The sequence below is a fragment of the Bactrocera dorsalis genome, chromosome 2 (assembly GCF_023373825.1).
Source record: "Bactrocera dorsalis isolate Fly_Bdor chromosome 2, ASM2337382v1, whole genome shotgun sequence".
In the NCBI taxonomy this organism is placed as follows: Eukaryota; Metazoa; Arthropoda; class Insecta; order Diptera; family Tephritidae; genus Bactrocera; species Bactrocera dorsalis.
In genome coordinates, this window is record NC_064304.1 from 2,161,572 (window position 1) to 2,179,357 (window position 17,786).

The 17,786-nt window shown below is 36.6% G+C and overlaps 2 protein-coding genes across 13 annotated transcripts; both read right to left on the minus strand.

Moving 5' to 3' along the window:
- Nucleotides 1-450: 450 nt before the first annotated feature.
- Nucleotides 451-11,899, minus strand: LOC115065752 (acanthoscurrin-2-like). 12 transcript variants are annotated; one of them, XR_007421589.1, is made up of 4 exons: nt 11,650-11,777; nt 4,468-4,518; nt 4,393-4,419; nt 451-778 (listed from the first exon to the last, which is right to left on the minus strand). XR_007421589.1 is itself a non-coding variant. In XM_049447751.1 (3 exons), exons 1-3 carry the CDS (start codon nt 11,840-11,842, stop codon nt 555-557), a joined length of 495 nt encoding a protein of 164 aa, XP_049303708.1. In that variant the 5' UTR covers nt 11,843-11,899; the 3' UTR covers nt 451-554. The 12 variants fall into 12 exon arrangements, 8 of the variants coding, with proteins under 8 accessions (XP_049303708.1, XP_029404212.2, XP_049303703.1 ...); XR_007421591.1 differs by lacking the exon at nt 4,393-4,419 and having other exon boundaries at nt 451-640; nt 692-757; nt 4,420-4,518; XR_007421590.1 differs by having other exon boundaries at nt 451-640; nt 740-778; nt 4,393-4,518.
- A 2,107-nt stretch (nt 11,900-14,006) lies between these two features.
- Nucleotides 14,007-15,507, minus strand: LOC105233801 (calaxin). The gene has a single exon (XM_011215967.4). It carries the CDS (start codon nt 14,806-14,808, stop codon nt 14,128-14,130), a length of 681 nt encoding a protein of 226 aa, XP_011214269.1. The 5' UTR covers nt 14,809-15,507; the 3' UTR covers nt 14,007-14,127.
- Nucleotides 15,508-17,786: the final 2,279 nt, after the last annotated feature.

The window sequence follows — 17,786 nt, forward strand, 5'->3', positions numbered from 1 at the left end:
GCTATCTATCCTGGGCCAAAAGGCCTTTGCAACCGCACAAGTACCGATGTTGGCCCAGCGTTGTACAAGCATCCGCGTGGCTATCTAATAGTAGAACACAAGAAGATACAGGAGCGTCGATCCGTTCCCATTCCACCGATAATGATTATACAGCAGTATACTGCAATAGATGCCTTTTTTGCTCTCTACTTGATATTCGGCTTCCATGAAAGCTTCTTATCCAGGAGCAGCCCTGAATATTTCACTGTGTCCGCCGGTTGCCGGCGAACACCTCCCATCTGCGGCGACGGTGCCACCGGGATTTTATATTTTCTGCTAAATAAAACCATTTCTGCTTTGTTTGGATTAATGGCGAGTCCACTTCCGACCAACGTTGAGATATCCCTGCGTCAACTCGTACACGGTGCCAAGGAACTTTCCTTTGACCATAAGTGCAATAATAGTATCACCTTTATGTTTTTCCAATAGAAATATATTTATTAAATTTGTACAAATTTTACAAAAAACACTTCAAAACCTTAAACATAAAAACTTCTTATTATAACTCGCCTGCGTCAAAAACCACCTCCGAATCCACGCCGACCAAAGCCACCTCCTCCAAATCCGCCACCTGGGCCAAAGCCCCCTGGCCCAAAGCCACCTCCTCCAAACCCGCCACCTGGGCCAAAGCCACCTGGCCCTCCGTATCCACCTCCTCCGAACCCACCACCTGGGCCAAAGCCTCCTGGCCCAAAGCCACCTCCTCCAAACCCACCACCTGGGCCAAAGCCCCCTGGCCCTCCGTATCCACCACCGAACTGCCGCACAGAGCGCGTGTTATCCTCGCTGTTTTGGACTCCTGCGTCCGCGGAAAGCAATTCTTCTGCTTTACTTGCTGCCTCCAACTGTTCGATTTCTGCTGCGAAAACACTTAACGCCACGAGACACGTCCACAGCGTATAAAAAATGTAACGCATTTTGATTTGTATAAAAATATTATATTAGCAGCTATGAATTCTTAAAGAAACTATTTTAATCTGAATATCAAATTGATTTTGAATCACTTTTATACAATTTTTAGCGCCGGATTAGTTGGCGCACATATGTATACATACATATATCCATACATAATACATACATTTGAACAAATGCCCGTAAACAGGTTCGGCAAAGAACATAATCACCCTTTATATTCTATCATTCTTTATTTATACTCAAGAGCAATTCTCTGCACCAAGGGGTTACAGCATTTTGCCAATAGTTTCTCAACACTTGGATAAACACATTGAGCTTTGAAAGTCATCTAATTCTTAAAAAGCCCCCGCCGAATATACATTCAGACCAAAAAGCGCCAGGAAATTGTAATTAAATTATCCGGGTATATGATATTTCAAAAAACTTACGGTGATTCAGTTTTATCAAAACCTCAACCCTACGAGTTTGTACAAAGCCTCCAAAGGCGGTCGAGATATCTTTGAAAACATGCCTCGTTCTGACCGACTTTCGACACGTGTTAGAGAAATGCAAGGGATATAAACATCTCCCGCGAGTCTGTTCGAAAGATTTTAGTAGATATTTTGGGTATAAAATTCTTTCTTGCTCGGTCAATCCTGATAGCACTGAAATTTTTTCAAAAAGAGCACGGTAAAATGATTTCTTTGAAAATGCATGGAGAGCAGTATCGTGCCGATGAGACATGGATTTATGAGTTTGACATGCAACCAAGTCAACAATCATCGAAATGGAGGGAAAAAAGTGAGCCGAACCCAAAAAAACCACATCAAAACCGCTAAAGAACAAAAATGATGCTAATTTCTACAGGGACATACTTGTAATAAATAAAGAATATTGAGGCGTTTGCGTAAGAACATCTGTCGAAAGCGGCCGGAATTCTGGAAGATCAATTCATTGAAACACGATTGTGACCGAATTTAAAGCCAAAAACGCAATGGATACCATCGATCAACTACCGTATTCAACAAATTTGGTTCCGTGTGATTTTTTCTTGTTCCCCAAGCTAAAATTGCGGCTCCGTGGAACCCGTTCCCAGTCGATCAAAGAGATAAAACAAAATTCGCTAAAGGAGCTGAAAGCCATCCCAAAAAGTGCTTACAACAAGTGTTTCGAGGGCTGGAAAAATCGTTGGGAAAAGTGTATCTCCTCTGGTCGGTTTCACTTTGAAGGCAGCAAACTAAATATTGATGAATAATTTAATATTTTGCGTTTTATATACAATTTCCGGGTGCTTTTTTGTCACAATGTATATATATGTACATGTAGGAACATTCATACGTAATTTGGTGTCGAATGAAGATTAATAACATAACACGTATTTGCTTCCAGATTTAAAAATTTAAGTAAACACGTAGACGGCATAAAAACCGGCAAATTCGCTATTTATGCGTAAAACAGTTTGAAACAGAAAAGCGTCTGCGTTTTTATTCGCGTATTAGCCATCGTGAAGAATTTTTTGATGGTAAATTGAGAAGATCGGAATGAGAAAACTATACAAAATTGTTGTATGCATGTGTAGATATCTGTTAAAATCAAAGTCGGCTAATTAGCTAATACCTGAAAGTCGGCGCGTGGTTTTAGTAGTTTGTAAACTAGAGGATCATTAAATATTCACGAAAATTTTTAGACGAATCTCTTCTAATTTACTTTCTTGCTTTGACTCTTCATTCTTCTTCTTCTTTACAGGCGTAGACACCGCTTACGCGATTATAGCCGAGTTAGCCACAGCGCGCCAGTCGTTTCTTCTTTTCGATACTTGGCGCCAATTGGATATTCCAAGCGAGGCCAGGTCCTTCTCCACTTGGTCCTTCCAACGGAGTGGAGGTCTTCCTCTTCCTCTGCTTCCCGCGCCGGATACTGCGTCGAATACTTTCAGAGCTGGAGTGTTTTCATCCATCCGGACAACATGACCTAGCCGGCGTAGCCGCTGTCTTTTAATTCGCTGAACTATGTCAATGTCGTCGTATATCTCGTAGAGCTCATCGTTACATGGAATGCGATATTCAACATGGACAACGCACAAAGGACCATAAATCTTCCGCAGAACCTTTCTCCCGAAAGGTCGTTACGTCGACTCGTCGGTTGATGTCATCGTCCAAGCCTCTACACCATATAGCAGAACGGGAATTATGAGCGACTTATAGAGTTCGCCTTTTGTTCGTCGAGAGAGGGTCTTCCGAGGCTGTTGGTAATTTTTCATTGGTAGTGGTTTTTACGTGGCGCACAACCCTATGTAGGGGAGGTTTCGATTTCTCACTTTAGCTCGCTTTCAAACGGATGTTCTTAGGCTACCCAGAGGATATCTGCCCAAAGATCGGAAATGGAGAGTTGCTTCTACACATGACTCCATCCCCCGTATTTAATTATATTAAAAGTAGGTAATTCCCTATTATATATTATATATCACATCCCATTTTCCGCATAATAGACCAGAGGCTTTAAAAGTCTTCAAAGTTTTACAAACCATCATTTTTTTCGTAACAATTTATAAATGTATCACCGTGGTATCATTTCAACTTTTCTAGTTTGCTCTTTTCAACCGTTTCATATTCGCAACGTCACAAAATTTTCATGTGGAAGCAAAAACAAAGGTGGCCATTTTAAGTCAGTTCTACAGTCTGTGGCCAACTCATTTAAGTAGACAAATGCAAGACAGTTCTCAGTGTTTATATAAAAGCCTAAAATTTGGAAAGAACTCATTCAAAACGTATATATGCCTTAAAGTGAAAAGTTAAAAAGAGTGGAAAGTTTTTTTGAGTTTAATAACACAATGTCATTAAAAAAACTATAATTTTGCTGGCTATTGTTGTTTTGCTGCTTATAACATTGGTGGATACAACGCCGGACAATAGTAAACAGTTCGACAATTCCTTAAAGACCAATACCGACTCGTCAACGCGCAATTAGTCAGATGCGAAACGTGAGAGCTGCATGCATAACTCCCTTTTGTCGGGTGTCAGTTTGACGGATGGGGACGGGAAGCACCGAGGACCTTTCGCTGAGGCCAGTTCGAGCAAGGCTGTAATGGAGTTGGCGGTTATCGCCTTATTTGTAAATAAGAGTAGGGAATGTATGTACATATACGTACGTATGTACATATGGTTAGCATATACTTAGTTAGTAGCTTAGTTTAATCTAAAGTTGTGATTAACGCAGTCAAATGTTGTAATGAAGTATTATATTCATAACAAGAATAATAATAAGAATTCATTCGTATATCTTGATTTTGTTTATTTAAGGGACTGGATCAATAATAGTATAACCTTAATGTTTTTTCAAAAGAAGTATATTTATTAAATTAATACTGTTTTTACAAAAACTCTTCAAAACCTTAGCCATAAAAACCACGTCTTCTTATAACTCGTCTGCGTCCAAAGCCACCTCCGAATCCACGCCGACCAAAGCCACCTCCTCCGAATCCGCCACCTGGGCCAAAGCCCCCTGGCCCAAAGCCACCTCCCCCAAACCCACCACCTGGGCCAAAGCCTCCTGGCCCAAAGCCACCTGGCCCTCCGAACCCACCACCTGGGCCAAAGCCTCCTGGCCCAAAGCCACCTGGTCCTCCGAAACCGAACTGCCGCACAGAGCGTGCGTTTTCTTCGCTGTGTTGGACTCCTGCGTCCACGGAAAGCAATTCTTCTGCTTTACTTGCTGCCTCCAACTGTCCGATTTCTGCTGCGAAAACACTTAACGCCACGAGACACATCCACAGCATATAAAATATGTAACGCATTTCGTTTTGTATAAAAATATTATGTTAGCGGCTCTGAATTCTTAAAGAAACTGTTTTATTCTGAATATCAAATTGATTTTGAATCACTTTTATACAATTTTTAGCGCCGCAACTAATTCGGTGCACATATGTATACATACATATATCCTACATAATACATACATTTGGACAAATCCCCGTAAACAGGTTAGGCAAAGAACATAATCACCACTTATATTCTTCCATTCTTTATTTATACTCAAGAGCAACTCTCTGTACCATGGGATTACAGCATTTTTGATAATAGTTTCCCAGCACTTGGATAAACACATTGAACTTTGAAAGTCATCTAATTCTTAAAAAGTCCCCCGCCGAATATACATTCAGACCAAAAAGCGCCAGGAAATTGTAATTAAATTCCCCGGGGTAAATATTGTTTCAAAAAAGTATTTTACTAAGTTGGTAGGGCTGTCCTTAATCACTACGCCAAATATGAGCGCGATCTGTCAACCAACCTACAAAAGGCACAAAGCCTCCAAAGACGGTCAAGATATCGTTCAAGACATGCCTCATTCTGGACGACCTTCGATCTCTTCAACTCCGGCATCTTCCGCGAGTCTGCTCGAATGATTTTAGTAGATATTTTAAGTATGAAACGCTTTCTTGCTCGACTCGTTCCGATAAAAATATTTTTTTTTTTCAAAAAGAGTACCATAAATATACCTCTTTGGACATGCTTGTTTATGCGAATTCCGATCCCAAATTCATGGAGAGCATCAAAACATGGGCTTATGAGTTTGAATGCAACAAGTAAACAATCATCGGAATGGAGGGAAAATAAGCCAAAACCAAAAACACCACAGCCGCTCAAAAATCAAGGTAATGCTCATTGTTTTTTTTTTTGAAAATTCGTTGTTTGGTGTATCATTAATTTTTTCCGGAGGGACAACCGGTCAATAAAAAGTTTTTTTGGCCAAATTGAGACGTTTACGTGAGAACATTCGTTCATGGATTTTTTGCGATGATAATGCACCATCGCATCGAGCCACGATTGTGACCGAATTTAAAGCCCAAAACGCAATACGATCAACCACCGTATTCACCAAATTTGACTCCGTGTGATTTTTTCTTGTTTCCCAAACTGAAATTGCCGCTCTGTGTAAACCGTTTTCAGTCGATCGAAGAGATAAAACAAAATTCGTTGAAGGAGCTGAAGTCCATCCCAAACCGTGCTTCCGAAAAATGGTTCGGTGTATTACATCTGGTGGGGATTACGTTGAAGGCGACAAAATAAATATTGATGCATAGGTAAATATTTATTTTTATTTATTTACAATTTCCAGGTACTTTTTTGTCACAATGTTTGTTCAGGTTTATATGTATTTACGTGCTTCGATCTCGATCGAAGATTAATAACATATATAAGTATTTACTTCCAGATTTTAAAGTTAACGCGTAGATGACGTAAAAACCGGCTAATTCGCTATTTATGCGTAAAAAAAGTTTAAAATAGTAAAACGTCTGCGTTGTCTTTTTATTCATGTATTAATCATTGTAGAAAATGATCAATGAATAAAAAATTTGTTTACAACTCCACCTTCTATTGCGTTTTTGGTCTTTTCTGAGGGTAAATTGAGAAGATCGGAATGAGTAAATTGTTGTCTGATGTCTGTTACAATCAAAGTCGGCTTATTAATATAACAACTTATGTCTATTTCTGCAGGTTATGCTAATACCTGAGAGTCATCACGTGCTTTTAGTAGTTTATAAACTAGAGGACCATTAAATATTCATGAAAGTTTTGAGACGAATCTCTAATTTACTTTCGTGCTATTTCTCTTCTGTAGTATTTATTTATATTAAAAAAGGTAATTTTTATTTTATATCACATTCCATTTTTCGCATAATGTATCAGTCGCTTCAAAAGTGTTCAAAGTATTACAAACGATCGGTTTTCCGTCACTCTGTATAAAAATAGCTCTGTGGTATCATTTCAACTTGTATTGCTTAATCTTTTCAACCGCTTCATATTCGCAACATCTCTAGTCCCTAAGCTTCTAGTCACAAAATTCATCTGGAATTTAACTCAGTCCTATAGTCTATGGACACCTCATTTACTTTCTCATCTACAGGGTAGGCCATTTAAAGTTGACCCATTTGTTTCTAAAAAAAAGAACAAAAGAAAACAATGTTTTTTGTTCATTTCAAAAATAATTTATTTTGGTCCAAGGGGATTTGTTTCAGCTAATATTTAAAAATTAGATCGCGTAAATGGGCACCTTTAGCTTTGACAGCTAAATGCACTCTTTTTTCGACATTTTCCATGACTTTGGCCAATGTTTCGGATGATATGGCGGCTGTTTCACGTCGAATGTTGGCTTTCAGTTGAGCTAAGGTCTTTGGCTTATTAGCGTATACCTTGGATTTCAAATAACCCCACAAATAAAAGTCTGGTGGCGTCAAATCTGGTGATCTCGGTGGCCAGTCAACATCACCATTTTTCGATATCAATCGCCCGGGGAAAAATGGTCGCAATAAATTGATTGTTGGTCGAGCTGTATGGCATGTAGCCCCGTCCTGTTGAAACCAGAAGTTATCCATGTCATTTTCGCGAATAATGGGTATCACAAAATCCGTTATCATGGCTCGATAACGGTGGTGCGAGAGATGTCTAATTCCTGAGAGCGGCGATAACTCGATGTCGATGGAGTCTCCTCAATACTGGCTCGTACAGCTTCGATATTTTCATCAGAACGTCTTGTGCGTTGTCTGGATGCATGACTGGCATTACTGAGATTACCGGTGTTCACAAATTTTGCGTATAAAGAATTAATTGTGTTCTTAACTGGAGCACTTTTCACTTTATTTTTTTTTGCGAAACGCACGTTGAGTTAACACAATTGAAAAGTTATTTTGAATATAAAGCTGAACAATTTCAGCGCGTTCTTTTGGAGTGTACTGTTTCATGGTATAAATTGTCTTCGAATGACGCTTCTAACGCGGTATGACATTAGCCGATTTGTCAGCGCTGTTAAAAGTTACAGCGTTGCCAGATGGGTCAACTTTAAATGGCCTACCCTGTATTTGTCTTCTCGACTAGTTTACCCAAAATAAATGTTATTAGTGTATTTATCCCAATAAAACAATATAAAAATATATAAATAATATTTAAAGATAAAAAGCAGTAATTTATTTAGAAGAAAATAAAAAAACAAGTTATACACACATATGTTTTTTTTTTTTTGTTTCAATATCTTTTTGTTTATTGAATCTGCTTTTTGTTTTGAAAGCCTAACAATAAGTAATAAAATCTTAAACCTATTTAAAAACTAGACACGCTCAAGCAAGTGATTGAGCTGTTTTGGTGATACATTGCTCCTCAGTACGCGGGCATATCTCTTCTTTTAAGGCGTGTTTGATCACAGGAATGTACCAAAGCATTAGCCAAAGGGTTTGGGTGATCACGGAGTTTAGATATATATTTAATTCTGCTGTCTTCTACTTCTTTTCTTACCATAGAAATACCAAGGTCTTTATGGATATTCTCATTACGCATGTACCATGGTGAACACGTGATTGATCTAAGCATTTTTGATTGGAACCTTTGTATTATGTCTATATTAGTTGCACAGGTCGTACCCCACAGTTGAATGCCATACATCCAAATCGGCTTTATGACCGCATTATATAAAAGCACTTTGTTGTCTAGGCTAAGTTTGGAGTTTTTATTTAATAGCCAATTTAAATTTGCAGCTCTTATCTTCATGCAAGTTATTTTACTAGATATATGTTTTTTCCACGTAAGTCTTCTATCTAGGTGAATACCAAGATAAGTTACTTCATTCGCTTGGGGTACTAAAATATTGTTAATTTTTACTGCCGGACACATTTTTGGTCTAAGCGAAAATGTAACATGCTTACACTTTTGTTCATTTACCTTTATACGCCAGTTGGCTAGCCATTCTTCGACAAACCTTAAGTGCTCGGCTAATATTCTTGATGCTATTATGTGGCATTTGTTACGGCTCACTATAGCTGTGTCGTCCGCAAAAGTAGAAGTTAATACATTGTTAGCTGTTGGAAGATCTGCTGTATATATGATGTAAAGTGTTGGGCCTAGAACACTGCCTTGGGGTACACCAGCCCTTATCTGCCTTCATCAGATATGAAATTTCCCACTTTTACCATAAATTTTCTATTTTTTAAATACGATTCCAATGTTTTATATAATTCTGAAGGTAGAATATTTTTAATCTTGTATAAAAGGCCCTCATGCCATACCTTATCAAACGCCTGAGCCACGTCTAGAAATATAGCTGAAAAGTACTCTCTGTGCTCAAATGCTCTTCTTATTTCGTTAGTAATTCTATTAACTTGCTCAATCGTGCCATGTTTTTCACGAAAGCCAAATTGGTGCGTTGGTATAATATTATTTTCGTGGAGGAAAGGAGTCATCTTTGATAGTAACAATTTTTCAAATATCTTAGAAAGACAGGGTAGAAGACTAATTGGTCTGTATGAAGACGGCTGTGTTAAGTCTTTCCCAGGTTTGTCTATCAAGATGATCTGCGACTTTTTCCATGAATTTGGATAGTGTCCGAGATTAAGAATTGCATTGAAGAGCAAAGAGAGCACCTTTACGGCAATATTTGGTAACTCAATTAGCATTTTTGGGGTAATATTATCATGTCCTGGTGATTTTTTGGGGTTAAGTTCTTTTATTATTCTAGTAACTTCAGAAGTAGAAGTCCTAATAGACACATGCGAATCGTTTGCGGCATTGGGCAAGGTTGGCAACTCAAAGTTGTTCTTTGGGCAATTGGGTTGAAATACCTTTTCTAGGTGATTTGCAAAGCAATTTGCCTTATCCTCATCACTACGTGCCCAATTACCATTCAACTGTCTTAGAGGCATGTTGGAATCTACTGGTGGCTTGAAAGACTTTTGTGCTCTCCAAAGAGAGTTTTGCTTGCGAGAATTTGGACACAGTTTCTTTATATAATTTTCAGTGTTGTGTTCCTCTTCGCGTTTAAGCGCTTTTTTTTAACTTTCGTACAGCAGATTTCAGTTGAAGCAGAGTTGAAGGGGATCGATTTAGCTGCCATTCCCGCCTAGCTCGCCTTTTCTCATTTACAAGTTTCTCTATTTCATTATTAGTGATCTTTCTAAAACCTACTGGTTTGTTGTTTCTTTTTGGTGTTGCCAATACAGCTGCATTAATTATTACTTCATTAATTTCTCTTATATTTTCATCAATGTCTCTTCCTGTATTTATTTTGCAATCAATATTGATGTGGGTGCTGACATACTTTCTATATTTCAACCAGTTAGTTTTATGTGATGTTAGAGAAACTTTCGGCTCAAATATCATGGGCTGTTCGTATAACTTTATTAGTACAGGAGAATGATTAGATGATAAGTCTGTACATGTTTCAGCTGTCATAAGCGATCTATCTATATTTTTGAAGACAGAAAAATCTATTAAATCTGGTATTTTTCTTCTATCACTGGGCCAGTATGTCGGCTTACCAGGAGATATTATATTCAGCTTATTATGCTTATTCATAATAGTGTAGTACAACTGTCGTCCTTTCGGATTAATTAGCCGTGAGCCCCAATACGTGTGCTTTGCATTGTAATCTCCACCTGCTATAAATCTATGGCCTAGTGTTTCAAAAAAGTCTTTGAATTGGATGTCTGTGATTTTAAACCGAGGTGGGCAGTATATGGCCGTCAGATTTAAGTCCCCGCAGCGATTTTTTATAGTTATTGTTGTAGCTTGTAATTGCGCTGTGGCATAAGATTCTGATGTGTGGTGATTTAACCGTTTTCTAACCAACACTGCTGTTCCTCCATGTGCCTTTCCATCTGGATGGTTTGTAACATAGAGTCTAAATCCCGGTATAAAAAAATTGTTTTTGTTCGTAAGATGAGTTTCTGACAATAGCATTACATCGATGCTATTTTCATCCAGAAATCTAATAAGTTCCAATTTATGTTGGTTAACACCGTTAGCATTCCATAAACAAATGTTCAATACACTCATTTTTTACTTAAAAAAGTTTGCAACATTTGGTTTTGAGATTTGATTATCTCTTGAATCATATTTTGCATTGAAGCCATAAATTGTGTCATACATTGGGTAAGGTTTAAAATCATAGTTTCAACGCTTCCATTTGGTTGGTTTTGGGGTAATTGCATTTGTGTAGTATTGCCTTTCACAACGTTTGCATAACTCCCTTGTGTAGCATTGTCTTTAAGATTTACTGGTTTTGAAATATGGACGGGGATTTTAATATTTTCATTAGATGGAATATTCATCATTTGATTACGACGTGCTTGGATACCTTGGATACACATATGTGTACAAAAATATGAATTCTATTATATATAATTGTATGTATATCTCAAGTGGGCTTACGAACACAGTTTATCAAAGTTCACCTTGGACATTATGTTCGCACAGAGAGCAATCACTGTTGTGCCAATTATGGACGGAAAGCATTGTTCTAGAAACTCCGTGCTTATTATCATTCGAAAGAACATTATTTAAATAAATTTTAACATCGCCTTGTCTATTTACATGCTCTCAAATGTAATCGAGTAAGCTTAAAGATACCAGTGAACTATTTGTAAAGAAGGGTAATGAAGTATTATATTCATAACAAGAATAAATTCGTGTAGAGCAATAAGTGTTCGTATCCCTTGATTTTGTTTATTTAAGGAACTGGATCAATTATAGTATAACCTTAATGTTTATGCAAAAGAAGTATATTTATTAAATTAATACTGTTTTTACAAAAACTCTTCAAAACCTTAGCCATAAAAACCACGTCTTCTTATAACTCGTCTGCGTCCAAAACCGCCTCCGAATCCACGTCGACCAAAGCCACCTCCTCCGAATCCACCACGACGACCAAAGCCACCTCTTCCGAACCCACCACCTGGACCAAAGAAGCCTGGACTTCCGAAACCGAACTGCCGCACAGAGCGTGCGTTTTCCTCGCTGTGTTGGACTCCTGCGTCCACGGAAAGCAATTCTTCTGCTTTACTTGCTGGTTCCAACTGCTCAACTTCTGCTGCGAAAACACTTAACGCAGCGAGACACATCCACAGCATATAAAATAGGTAACGCATTTCGTTTTGTATAAAAATATTATGTTAGCGGCTCTGAATTATTAAAGAAACTGTTTTATTCTGAATATCAAATTGATTTTGAATCACTTTTATACAATTTTTAGCGCCACAACTAATTGGACGGACATATACATACAAATATATGTATACATGTCCATACATATGTAATTACATTTGAACAAATACCCAGAAGCAGGTTAGGCAAAGAACATAATCACCCCTTATATTCTATCATTCTTTATTTATACTCAAGAGCAATTCTCTGTACCATGGGGTTACAGCATTTTTGCCAATAGTTTCCCAGCACTTGGATAAACACATTGAGCTTTGAAAGTCATCTAATTCTTAAAAAGTCCCCCGCCGAATATACATTCAGACCAAAAAGTGCCAGGAAATTGTAATTATTATGTAATTTCAAAAAAGTATTTTACTAAGTTGATAGCGCTGTCCTTAATCACTACGCCAAATATGAGCGCGATCTGTCAACCAGCCTATGAAAGGCACAAAGCCTCCAAAAACGGTCGAGATTTCGTTGAATACATGCCTCGTTCTGGACAATTTCGATGATTTCAGTAAATATTTTGAGTTTGAAACGCTTTCTTGCTCGACTCGTCCCGATAAAAATATTTTTTTTTTCAAAAAGAGTACCATAAATATACCTCTTTGGACATGCTTGTCATGGGCTTATGAGTTTGACATGCAACAAGTAAACAATCATCGGAATGGAGGGAAAACAAGCCAAAACCAAAAACACCACAGCCGCTCAAAAATCAAGGTAATGCTCATTGTTTTTTTTTTTTGAAAATTCGTTGTTTGGTGTATCATTAATTTTTTCCGGAGGAACAACCGGTCAATAAAAAGTTTTTTTTGGCCAAATTGAGACGTTTACGTGAGAACATTCGTTCATGGATTTTTTGCGATGATAATGCGTCATCGCACCGAGCTACGATTGTGATCAAATTTAAAGCCAAAAACGCAATACTATCGATCAAACACCCTACTCACCAGACTTGACTCCGTGTGATTTTTTCTTGTTCCCCAAACTGAAATTGCCGTTCAGTGGAACCCGTTTTCAGTCGATCGAAGAGGTAAAACAAAATTCGATAAAAGAGCTGAAGGCCATCCCAAACTGAAATTGCCGCTCTGTGTAAACCGTTTTCAGTCGATCGAAGAGATAAAACAAAATTCGTTGAAGAAGCTGAAGTCCATCCCAAACCGTGCTTCCGAAAAATGGTTCGGTGTATTACATCTGGTGGGGATTACGTTGAAGGCGACAAAATAAATATTGATGAATAGTTAAATATTTTTCTGTTTATTTACAATTTCCAGGTACTTTTGTCACAATGTTTGTACAGGTACATATGTATTTACGTGCTTCGATCTCGATCGAAGATTAATAACATATTTACTTCCAGATTTTAAAGTTAACGCGTAGATGACGTAAAAACCGGCTAATTCGCTATTTATGCGTAAAAAAAGTTTGAAATAGTAAAGCGTCTGCGTTGTCTTTTTATTCATGTATTAATCATTGTAGAGAATGATCAATGAATAAAAAATTTGTTTACAACTCCACCTCATATTGCGTTTTTGGCCTTTTCTCAGAGTAAATGAGAAAATTGTTGATGTCACTTAACAGATTTCTGTTAAAATCAAAATCGGCTTATTAACATAACAACTTATGTCTATTTTTGCAGGTTATGCTAATACCTGACAGTAGTCACGTGCTTTTAGTAGTTTATAAACTAGAGGACCATTAAATATTCATGAAAGTTTTGAGACGAATCTCTAATTTACTTTCGTGCTATTTCTCTTCTGTAGTATTTATTTATATTAAAAAAGGTAATTTTTATTTTATATCACATTCCATTTTTCGCATAATGTATCAGACGCTACAAAAGTGTTCAAAGTTTTACAAACGATCGGTTTCCGTCACTCTTTATAAAAATAGCTCTATGGTATCATTTCAACTTATATTGCTTGATCTTTCAACGGTTTTATATTCGCTACGTCTCTAGTCCCTAAGCTTCTAGTCACAAAATTCATGTGGAAGCAAAAGAATAAAGGTGGCCAGTTTAAGTCAGTCCTATAGTCTGTGGACACCTCATTTACATAAGTAGAATAACTTTCTCATATATTTGTCTTCTCGATTTGTTTACCCAAAATAAATGTTAAAATAAATATATAAATAATTTTCAAACATAAAACACAGTAATTTATGTAGAAGAAAAAAAGAAACAAGTTATGTATACATATGGAATATGAAATCTATATATATCACGAGTGAGTTATGAACACGGTTTATCAAAGTTCACCTTGGACATTATGTTTGCACAGAGAGCAATCACTGTTGTGCCAATTATTGACGGAAAGCATTGTCCCAGAAACTCCAGCAACATCGGTTGTTTCATGACAACCTGCGAGTAGTCATCAAACGATATCACACCATCCTTGTCGACATCGAATTTCTTGAACAACAAATCCACCATATCCGACCGCAATTCGTTCACTTCATCCTCGTCTTCACCGACGAAAAATTTTTCGACAGCATGTTGCACAATTTCACGATTCAAAAACCCGTTACCATGAATATTGTAAATTTGGAAAGTGAATTTGATCTTCTGATCCAATTTGTTGGTCATAAAGACGGAGAAAAGGCGCACCCAAGCAACAGCGTCTACCTCCTTTTTCATATCCAAAGTTATGTGTAAGAGTATGCGTTCAATTATTTGCAAATCGAAGATTTTGAACAACACCAGGAATAGGTGGAAAAACTGTTTTTTTGTCATATGCTTCGCCTTGGAACCGTTGGCCAAAACGAATTTGTGATAAACCATTAAAATGCTGCTCACTTCACCCTCTGTGAACTGCGTCGTCTTCGCCATTTGCTTGATCAGATCGTGATAGATATTCCCGAAACGCGTGTTCTGCACGTCATCCAACGTGGCGTCCAACTTATTCATAGTCATGGTGCTTCAGTCGTCAACAGTTAGCTGTAAAGTTGCAATTATCTTCCGTTCGGCGGTGCACAATGAAATTTTAAATCACAAAAGTCTTCAACAAATAATCACGCAAAGAAATATTCAATCTGAAGAAAATAAATAAGTAAATAAAAGAAAATACTCAAAGTAAAGTCATTTAGAAATATATTTTAGGGTATAAACAAGGTAGAGCGCCAAACAGTAGGTGACAGAAGCTTTTTTTATTATAAAGTGTGATCCATTTCGAGGTTCCCTAAACTTAAAATTTAAAAGGGAATGTTTATTTTCATTCGAAAGACTATTCTGTGGATTTATTTTTGAAGAATATCTCTTTGAAATGTTGGTCATGGCTATGTCTGAGATGGTCCATTGGCTGAGTACAATTTTGATGACTCGTTTGAGTATTTCGGCTGGTAACTGGTGAATGACATGCTTGATGTTTTGTTCCATGACCTGAATCGAAGTCGGATTGTCCCAAATGCGGCAATTTTGTTTGTTGAATTGAGACGGAAATGGTTCTCATCGCGGAACACAATTTGGCTCAAAAACGTCGGACCTTCTTGGAACTTTTTAACAGCTCATTAAGCGAAGCGAAGCTTGGGAAGCTTTTGCAGAAGCTGTGTTTTGTGCGTTTTCAATTTAAGATCTCGACGTAAAATGCGCCAAGGTGTTGCGAACGGCGCCGAATCAATTCTCCGCCGTAAGATTGTAATCAAAATTAGAAACGAGTTCTTCAACGCGATTTTTTCACCTTTATGTCATTAAATCGGCCGTATTTTACAATTTTTTGAGTAATAAAAAATCCCCTTCAATGATTTCGCATGTAATAAAGTCGTCTTAACTCATCAATAGCATGTGCGTACATTAATGTTTATTTAGAATAAAATAACAAAAAGCAATATAATAGCAAAATTAAACGAAATTATCATATTTATATAAGGTACTAGAGATGCCATCTCGTTGTGGAGAATATTTACTTAGGATTTAGTAAAAGTATCAAAATCAGCTGTTTTTATCTTTCTCATGAATTTTCGTTTATATTTTGATGATTTTGTATAATGTATAATCTATTTTTACCCAGTTATCACTCAAAAAATACATGTTTGCAGGAAACATAATATATATTTTGACACTTTTAACAAATGGTTGTTTTTTTTTGGGCTACCGACAAAAATTTATATAATTCAATGATGCTATGCACAGAGAATCCTCCCATAATAATTATCATATTATAGTTAAATAAGTGAAATTATTTCATGCCACCAAATAAATATAAATACTAAACATTTTTTCTTTAAAAACCAATACCGTTTTTGTGACACCAAAAGGAAAAAACAGGTTATAATGCAAATGTACACAAACGTCTTCATAAGCCAGATTTATTTTTTTTTTCGGCTAGCAATAATCGCGTCCAGTAAACAAATATCACTTCAATCAATAAATATTTGTTTAGAATGACTCATTAACTCAATGGGATGCCGAAAGGTATTCTACATATGCACATATGTATATTATTTGCACGGCTTATTATTACCTTACAGTCAAATGAACTAGTTATAAAGTGACTGACAGCTAGTGTGAGCAGCCTCAATTAAACTTGTCAGACGTATGTGGTCGTGCTTGTATAGCCAATTGGTAGTTTTTGCATGAAGATGTTCTTTTAATGCTTCAAAACAGACCACTACTTAGTGTACTATGTGTACTTAAAAAAGGGAAGGAGTTTCAACAACAATAAATCAGTTCACAACTGATCCAAATCTAGTCATTTTCTTACTAGTTCCATTTCGGTTTGAAAATTATTGTTTTACATTGGTATTTTTCGGACATGAGTTCTATTTTGCCAGCGGAGCTCTTTATACGCATATAAAATAAATATTGATCAGCAAATCTTTTAATTAAACAGTGGTTTCACTGGATATGAAATATAAATTACATTCAAAAAAACAAAAAAAAATTAAGAAAAAATAAATAAATAAAATTAACTTCGATTGCACCTAAGCAATAATACCCTGCACAAACACAAATATAAATTACTAGAAGTGCCGATCGTTCAGTTTGTTTGGTAGCTATATGTAATGGTGGTCCGATGAAGAAATTGTTCGGAGCTTGTATTATTGCCTTAGGTAATAATCCATGGAAAATTTCTTGAAGATATTTCGTCAAACGGAAAAGTGTTCCATGCAAATACTGAATTCCGATCATTCAGTTTGTATGGCATCTATGTATATCCCATAGTGTTCTGATATCGGCAGTTCTTAAAGAGCAAAGATCGTATGAAAAATATCAGATCGACATCTCAAAAGCTGAGGGAGTAGTTTACCGATATGCAGACAGACGGACATAGTTATGTTGACTCAGCTCGTCATGCTGGTATTTTATATATTATTTACATTATGGTGCTTTATTTAAAAGCTTTTGCTTATTTCTTCACGGACAACTGAAAACTTTTGATTTTTGTATTGAAAAAGTTCCCTGAACATTTTAGCACTTAATTTTGACTTTAAATGCTTCCTTTTCGATTTTTCTCGTATTCCACATATTTTTTCAATAAAAAAAGTTTTTAAATCAAACACTCTAATATACAAACATATATTTTGTAAAGTCCCCGATCTTTCCTGCGTGGTACAAACTCTTGGCAATCCTAAAAAGTACCTTGTTCAGGGTATACAAATTGAGAAAACAGGTTTTAATGAATGAAATAAATAAATATAAAGCATTGTAAGTATATTCAATTTCATTTCAGTAACTGGAGAGTTAAATTAATTATGCAATTTTTTCGCACAATTTTGCTATAAGCAAGTAAAGAGTTATCTTTCATACCCTTTCATTCCAATAAGGCTTAAATTGTTTGTGCATATAATTACTTTTAAAATAATGATTGCTCTTTAAAGTGTCGATACCATCCAATAGGTGCATTTAAAGATCCAAATATCCAGCAATAAATCGCCTATTTAGCCATGCACTTT

Bases quoted from the DNA above. Each gene is read 5' to 3' on its own strand.
- LOC115065752 (XM_049447745.1), bottom strand. From the start codon at position 4,726: ATGCGTTACATATTTTATATGCTGTGGATGTGTCTCGTGGCGTTAAGT. The intron at 779-4,392 runs GTCGGCGTGGAT...GTGGATACGGAG, and splicing joins ATTCGGAGGAGGTGGCTTTG to GGCCAGGGGGCTTTGGCCCA.
- LOC105233801 (XM_011215967.4), bottom strand. From the start codon at position 14,808: ATGACTATGAATAAGTTGGACGCCACGTTGGATGACGTGCAGAACACG.